This window comes from Hibiscus syriacus, unplaced genomic scaffold (assembly GCF_006381635.1).
Source record: "Hibiscus syriacus cultivar Baekdansim isolate YM2019G1 unplaced genomic scaffold, ASM638163v2 tig00110569_pilon, whole genome shotgun sequence".
In the NCBI taxonomy this organism is placed as follows: Eukaryota; Viridiplantae; Streptophyta; class Magnoliopsida; order Malvales; family Malvaceae; genus Hibiscus; species Hibiscus syriacus.
Genome location: NW_024062784.1, coordinates 7,501 through 15,145, shown reverse-complemented (window position 1 = coordinate 15,145; position 7,645 = coordinate 7,501). Strand labels below are relative to the sequence as shown.

The following is a 7,645-nucleotide window of genomic DNA, read 5'->3' as shown; positions in this document are numbered from 1 at the left end:
CCCGAACTTTGATAGTGGTCAATACACGGATTTTGATGATGTTTCAGAAGAAGAAACAGACCCTGCGTGTAATGATTTTGATATTGGTCAATACCCGAATTTTGATGATGAAACACCCGTTGCCGAGGAAGATGTTGTTGATGATAATGAGGAGGAAGTTACGACTGTGAATGAACATGTTGAACATCCATTCTGTAATTCATATAACCCTGAAGAAGAAAAAGAAGAAGAAAAAGTCCCCGAAGAAAAGAAAATGCCACGGGAGTATAACTGGAATATGCCAGAATTACTTCAGTTACCGGAAGAAGAGTTGGCAAAGAAAGCAGTTGATTGTTACACAAAAGTTATTCGTATCAAGAAAGATGATTGTTTTGATACAAAGGAAGACTTGAAGATAGCTTTGTATACGAAATGTGTGGAAGATGGCTATCAACTAAAAGTTAACAAATCAAGCAAAGATCGTTTCGAAACAAGGTGTACGATTGACAAAAACTGTACGTGGCGTATGATTGCAAAGAGGATAAAAGATTGCGCAATGTTTCAAGTTAGGACTTTTATTGATAAACATACATGTTCAAGAACCCAAGTTTTTCCTCACCATAGACAGGCAAACAAAAAGGTGTTGGGTGGTTTTCTAGCTGAGTTAATGTTTTTCACAGCACTTATCACCGGAAAATTCACTTCCCCATGCTCCACCTCCGCAAAGCCACTTTCATCATCACCAACTAAAAGGAAAACAAGTTAAAAATTAGAGCTTTCCAAGTAAGAACCTAGAAAACCAAATGCCCAAAACGATCACACAAGAAGAAATGAAAGGAAATAGAATTGTAACCTTTTTTTCCCGCTTTTCATCTGCTTATAAATCAAAAAGAGAAATACATCTCACATGTAAAGTGGGAGGTTGCTTAGCGTAATAACATTGTGGGACAGCGAACTCTGGATCACCCTTAGCCGGCTCACCAGACCATGGAGAGCCAAAGGTCTTGTAAAGATTTTCTGATGAATTCAAATTTAACCCAAGTTTTGTTAGATCAATTCCAAGAGCAATAGACGTCAGATCAGGATCGCACATCCTTAGCACACTTTACAAACCAAGTAATCCAAATGGATCAGGATTAGACTGTGTAGACTGCAGCCTGCATCGATTTCATCCAAGGTTCCCTAAATGACTGACTGACAGCTGACATCTGTTGCAGACGAAAGTGTGATTGGTTTTGCTGCTGCTGATATTGCTGGATAAGCTGGTCATAACCCATACGAGAAACCGAATTTGAGGAATTTAGAGGTCTTAGACCAATCCCAGGTGGTTCACTGGTCTGAAATAAAAATTAAAGAGTGTTTTGAATAATTCTATGTAACATCCACCAAATAAGAGAAAACATTGATGGAGAGATCAATGCATCTATGAGTGTCCAACATAGGAACTCAAACCAATTTCTTCAACTTTCAAAGGATCCTTCATTTTGCATGTTGTTACAAGAAATAAGGGATTCTTTGGGTTTGACCAACAATGAGTCTCAATTCAATCATGCTACCGAAACACTTTCTGAATTTGATTATGAATCTGTGTCCCATGTACCAATAGAGAAAGATAACATATATTTTCCTTGTAAAAAAGTATTTAACAATAATGTTTGTTTGCAACATGGAGATTAAACTACCATTTCATGCTCTAAACAACAACTTTCAGAGGCCAGCTTTAGACAATGCTTTTAAAGCTTCAGAAAGCTCCTCTGGCGTTGCTCCACCTCTAATACTGCTGATCTAGGAACTGTTAACGATGTCGTTTCTCTAGTCTGTTGTTCGGAGCAATGCTTCAGAATCGTTTGTCACCACTTCCTTCATGATCAATGTCTTATGAGCCCCGGCTATCAGTTCCTTGTAATCTGAGTCTCCAGTTTCACTGATGACCACACATATGTTGGCGACATTCAGTCTGTAACGCACAAAAAGATACCTAGTAATTAGAATGAACTGGTTAATCCAATCCAGCCCTGGTACAGTGAGGACCACGCAAAAAGTAAATAACAGTGATCAGTCAACTACACATGAAACCAACTTAACAAAATCAACAATGGAGTTGTTGAGAATTGATTAAATTTATCATGCATGAAAGATCTTATAAAAGAAAGCTTCTTACTTGATGAACTAAAACATTTTGATATCACTTGTCTTGAGATTTAGATGGACTCATTTTACATGTTACAACTATGTCCATATTCATCTTTGATTGCCTCATTATTTAAAGCATTTAAAGCTATAATACTCAGACACAACTAACCAGTACGTCGACGTGGTCATTTTTTCTATGTTTCCCCATCTTTAAGAGAAACAAACAGCCAGAATGACATTGACTTAAACACCAAGGGTGTTTCAGTTGGTTTCTAGAATCAAAATCCATCTTAATATAAAGAATCGGTCTGCATAAGTGTATAAAACTCTACCTGAGTGCCTGTGCGCGAGATGCAAGGAGAGAAACAACTTGTATTCTACTCGAGTTCGTGCAATACATTGGATGGCAACGAAGACCTCACATCCTAAGCTTCTTCCTCAAATCATCCACTTTCTTTACCTGTAAAAGCAGTCACCATAAAATTCAAACAAGGAATACTATTAATTCTTCATCAATGCAAGATTGCAAGGCATATACAATTTATCCGACTTCCTAAACAAAACAAAACAAAAAATGTTGCAATTGATGGTGCTCCAGAAACTAACAACATTATTTTACATTAGCATTCAGAGAAAAGGACGTTATGCCACAAATTAAAGCTATTCAAGAACTTGAAATTTCAAAAATCCTATTTACAGCTATTCAATTAAAAATAGAAATTCAAACTCACCCACAGACAGCAGTAAGCAGATGAGAATATTTATATACTTATAAACCGCAGAAAAAGGAAAGAAAAGTAAACTGACAAAATTCCATTTGCTCTTCCATTTTTCATAGGTAACAGGCGTAGAATGAAACGAAGCAACGAGGGTAGCAGCAAGCCAGCAACTGTAGTGGATGGTTTTGAAGGTGACGAAGCTGTAAGCAATGAATTCTTGAGTAGTAACAAGTTTGGACATTTGGGTATCTGCATAAGCGATGAAATCAAGACAAAACCCACTCTTTTCACGAATCGATACAGAGGGAGCTTTGGGTGGTAAAAAGAAAAGAATTTGCATCTACCAAGAAGAAAGTAAGGATTTTTGTAAGTCCAAGAAGAAAGGTGTGTAAAGTAAATTGAAATATTCAGGAATGAAAAAACAATGACAATAAATACAAATATAAAAGCAAGTCCAAAAATTGGTTCATAGATTGAACCATCTACGACACTGTCCTCGAATCAGAATACTATAATTTGACAACCTCATATTCAGCCATTTCAAAGAATCCTAGAAAACACAACACCTCTATCAAATCATGGGATACCAGAAACAACACATGACCCGCGAAGAAGAAGAAGCAGAGAAACTGTGAAACCAACAAAAATCGGAAAATCCTGAAAAATCGAGAAGATGGTTATGGTGTAGAAGAAAAGGAGGAATACCAAGATAAGGAAATGGTTAAAGGAGTCGAATAATTGGAAGAAGGAACGATGTGAAGTTGATGGGAAATAAGAGTTGGGGATTGGAGAGTGGAAGAGAAAGGGAATACTGCACTGTAATTACGGTTCCTCTGCGTTAGTTTTCCATGTGAAGAGCAAATCCCACATCCCTTATAAAAGGAGAAAGCGAATGGTTTATAAACTAAAAAGCCAACAATATATAATATAGGCCTTTGGCCCATGTTTTGTGGCAGCAGCAAGTTTGGGTGGGCTTGTGGCTGCCTTTAAATCTTCAGTGTGTAGGAAGATAATAAGGGTGGTGGGCGGGCTTACTTCCGGGGTCCGGGGTCCGGGGTCCGGGGTCCGGGGTCCGGGGTCCGGGGTCCGGGGTCCGGGGTCCGGGGTCCGGGGTCCGGGGTCCGGGGTCCGGGGTCCGGGGTCCGGGGTCCGGGGTCTGGGGTTCAGGGTCTGGGTCTGGGGTTCAGGGTCTGGGTTTCAGGTTCAGGGTTCAGGGTTCAGGGTTAAGGGCTCGGGGGGGCTCGCTCGGGCTCGGGGCTCGGGGCTCGGGGCTCGGGCTCGGGGCTCGGGCTCGGGGCTCGGGGCTCGGGCTCGGGCTCGGGGCTCGGGCTCGGGGCTCGGGGCTCGGGGCTCGGGGCTCGGGCTCGGGGCTCGGGGCTCGGGGCTCGGGGCTCGGGCTCGGGGCTCGGGCTCGGGCTCGGGGCTCGGGGCTCGGGTCCGGGGCTCGGGGTCCAGGGGGTCCAGGGTCCAGGGTCCGGGGTCCAGGTCGGGGTCCAGGGTCCAGGGTCCAGGGTCCAGGGTCCAGGGTCCAGGGTCCAGGGTCCAGGGTCCAGGGTCCAGGGTCCAGGGTCCAGGGTCCAGGGTCCAGGGTCCAGGGTCCAGGGTCCAGGGTCCAGGGTCCAGGGTCCAGGGTCCAGGGTCCAGGGTCCAGGGTCCAGGGTCCAGGGTCCAGGGTCCAGGGTCCAGGGTCCAGGGTCCAGGGTCCAGGGTCCAGGGTCCAGGGTCCAGGGTCCAGGGTCCAGGGTCCAGGGTCCAGGGTCCAGGGTCCAGGGTCCAGGGTCCAGGGTCCAGGGTCCAGGGTCCAGGGTCCAGGGTCCAGGGTCCAGGGTCCAGGGTCCAGGGTCCAGGGTCCAGGGTCCAGGGTCCAGGGTCCAGGGTCCAGGGTCCAGGGTCCAGGGTCCAGGGTCCAGGGTCCAGGGTCCAGGGTCCAGGGTCCAGGGTCCAGGGTCCAGGGTCCAGGGTCCAGGGTCCAGGGTCCAGGGTCCAGGGTCCAGGTCCAGGGTCCAGGGTCCAGGGTCCAGGGTCCAGGGTCCAGGGTCCAGGGTCCAGGGTCCAGGGTCCAGGGTCCAGGGTCCAGGGTCCAGGGTCCAGGGTCCAGGGTCCAGGGTCCAGGGTCCAGGGTCCAGGGTCCAGGGTCCAGGTCCAGGGTCCAGGGTCCAGGGTCCAGGGTCCAGGGTCCAGGGTCCAGGTCCAGGGTCCAGGGTCCAGGGTCCAGGGTCCAGGGTCCAGGGTCCAGGGTCCAGGGTCCAGGGTCCAGGTCCAGGGTCCAGGGTCCAGGGTCCAGGGTCCAGGGTCCAGGGTCCAGGGTCCAGGGTCCAGGGTCCAGGGTCCAGGGTCCAGGGTCCAGGGTCCAGGGTCCAGGGTCCAGGGTCCAGGGTCCAGGGTCCAGGGTCCAGGGTCCAGGGTCCAGGGTCCAGGGTCCAGGGTCCAGGGTCCAGGGTCCAGGGTCCAGGGTCCAGGGTCCAGGGTCCAGGGTCCAGGGTCCAGGGTCCAGGGTCCAGGGTCCAGGGTCCAGGGTCCAGGGTCCAGGGTCCAGGGTCCAGGGTCCAGGGTCCAGGGTCCAGGGTCCAGGGTCCAGGGTCCAGGGTCCAGGGTCCAGGGTCCAGGGTCCAGGGTCCAGGGTCCAGGTCCAGGGTCCAGGGTCCAGGGTCCAGGGTCCAGGGTCCAGGGTCCAGGGTCCAGGGTCCAGGGTCCAGGGTCCAGGTCCAGGGTCCAGGGTCCAGGGTCCAGGGTCCAGGTCCAGGTCCAGGGTCCAGGGTCCAGGGTCCAGGGTCCAGGGTCCAGGGTCCAGGGTCCAGGGTCCAGGGTCCAGGGTCCAGGGTCCAGGGTCCAGGGTCCAGGGTCCAGGGTCCAGGGTCCAGGGTCCAGGGTCCAGGGTCCAGGGTCCAGGGTCCAGGGTCCAGGGTCCAGGGTCCAGGGTCCAGGGTCCAGGGTCCAGGGTCCAGGGTCCAGGGTCCAGGGTCCAGGGTCCAGGTCCAGGTCCAGGGTCCAGGTCCAGGGTCCAGGGTCCAGGGTCCAGGGTCCAGGGTCCAGGTCCAGGGTCCAGGGTCCAGGGTCCAGGGTCCAGGGTCCAGGGTCCAGGGTCCAGGGTCCAGGGTCCAGGGTCCAGGGTCCAGGGTCCAGGGTCCAGGGTCCAGGGTCCAGGGTCCAGGGTCCAGGGTCCAGGGTCCAGGGTCCAGGGTCCAGGGTCCAGGGTCCAGGGTCCAGGGTCCAGGGTCCAGGGTCCAGGGTCCAGGGTCCAGGGTCCAGGGTCCAGGGTCCAGGGTCCAGGGTCCAGGGTCCAGGGTCCAGGGTCCAGGGTCCAGGGTCCAGGGTCCAGGGTCCAGGGTCCAGGGTCCAGGTCCAGGGTCCAGGGTCCAGGGTCCAGGGTCCAGGGTCCAGGGTCCAGGGTCCAGGGTCCAGGGTCCAGGGTCCAGGGTCCAGGGTCCAGGGTCCAGGGTCCAGGTCCAGGGTCCAGGGTCCAGGGTCCAGGGTCCAGGGTCCAGGGTCCAGGGTCCAGGGTCCAGGGTCCAGGGTCCAGGGTCCAGGGTCCAGGGTCCAGGTCCAGTCCAGGGTCCAGGGTCCAGGGTCCAGGGTCCAGGGTCCAGGGTCCAGGGTCCAGGGTCCAGGGTCCAGGGTCCAGGGTCCAGGGTCCAGGGTCCAGGGTCCAGGGTCCAGGGTCCAGGGTCCAGGGTCCAGGGTCCAGGGTCCAGGGTCCAGGGTCCAGGTCCAGGGTCCAGGGTCCAGGGTCCAGGTCCAGGGTCCAGGGTCCAGGGTCCAGGGTCCAGGTCCAGGGTCCAGGGTCCAGGGTCCAGGGTCCAGGGTCCAGGGTCCAGGGTCCAGGGTCCAGGGTCCAGGGTCCAGGGTCCAGGGTCCAGGGTCCAGGGTCCAGGGTCCAGGGTCCAGGGTCCAGGGTCCAGGGTCCAGGGTCCAGGGTCCAGGTCCAGGGTCCAGGTCCAGGGTCCAGGGTCCAGGGTCCAGGGTCCAGGGTCCAGGGTCCAGGGTCCAGGGTCCAGGGTCCAGGGTCCAGGGTCCAGGGTCCAGGGTCCAGGGTCCAGGGTCCAGGGTCCAGGGTCCAGGGTCCAGGGTCCAGGGTCCAGGGTCCAGGGTCCAGGGTCCAGGGTCCAGGGTCCAGGGTCCAGGGTCCAGGGTCCAGGTCCAGGGTCCAGGGTCCAGGGTCCAGGGTCCAGGGTCCAGGGTCCAGGGTCCAGGGTCCAGGGTCCAGGGTCCAGGGTCCAGGGTCCAGGGTCCAGGGTCCAGGGTCCAGGGTCCAGGGTCCAGGGTCCAGGGTCCAGGTCCAGGGTCCAGGGTCCAGGGTCCAGGGTCCAGGGTCCAGGGTCCAGGGTCCAGGGTCCAGGGTCCAGGGTCCAGGGTCCAGGGTCCAGGGTCCAGGGTCCAGGGTCCAGGGTCCAGGGTCCAGGGTCCAGGGTCCAGGGTCCAGGGTCCAGGGTCCAGGGTCCAGGGTCCAGGGTCCAGGGTCCAGGGTCCAGGGTCCAGGTCCAGGGTCCAGGGTCCAGGGTCCAGGGTCCAGGGTCCAGGTCCAGGGTCCAGGGTCCAGGGTCCAGGGTCCAGGGTCCAGGGTCCAGGGTCCAGGGTCCAGGGTCCAGGGTCCAGGGTCCAGGGTCCAGGGTCCAGGGTCCAGGGTCCAGGGTCCAGGGTCCAGGGTCCAGGGTCCAGGGTCCAGGGTCCAGGGTCCAGGGTCCAGGGTCCAGGTCCAGGGTCCAGGGTCCAGGGTCCAGGGTCCAGGGTCCAGGGTCCAGGGTCCAGGGTCCAGGGTCCAGGGTCCAGGGTCCAGGGTCCAGGGTCCAGGGTCCAGGGTCCAGGGTCCAGGGTCC

The 7,645-nt window shown here is 54.6% G+C and overlaps 1 protein-coding gene and 1 long non-coding RNA gene across 2 annotated transcripts in view; one reads left to right on the top strand and one right to left on the bottom strand.

Moving 5' to 3' along the window:
- Positions 1 to 1,617: 1,617 nt before the first annotated feature.
- On the bottom strand, positions 1,618 to 3,110 carry LOC120132714. The gene is made up of 3 exons (XR_005517021.1): positions 2,920 to 3,110; positions 2,445 to 2,572; positions 1,618 to 1,936 (listed from the first exon to the last, which is right to left on the bottom strand). It is a non-coding gene; the product is annotated as an uncharacterized LOC120132714 (long non-coding RNA).
- A 485-nt stretch (positions 3,111 to 3,595) lies between these two features.
- LOC120132789 (putative per-hexamer repeat protein 5) overlaps positions 3,596 to 7,645 on the top strand; it is a gene marked incomplete at its 3' end in the record, with an annotated part of 4,339 nt that continues 289 nt past the window's right edge. The window contains exons 1-3 of the mRNA XM_039149484.1: positions 3,596 to 3,649; positions 3,837 to 3,894; positions 3,999 to 4,053. Of these exons, the coding sequence (XP_039005415.1) occupies positions 3,596 to 3,649; positions 3,837 to 3,894; positions 3,999 to 4,053 (167 nt within the window). The remainder of the gene's footprint in view (positions 3,650 to 3,836; positions 3,895 to 3,998; positions 4,054 to 7,645) is intronic.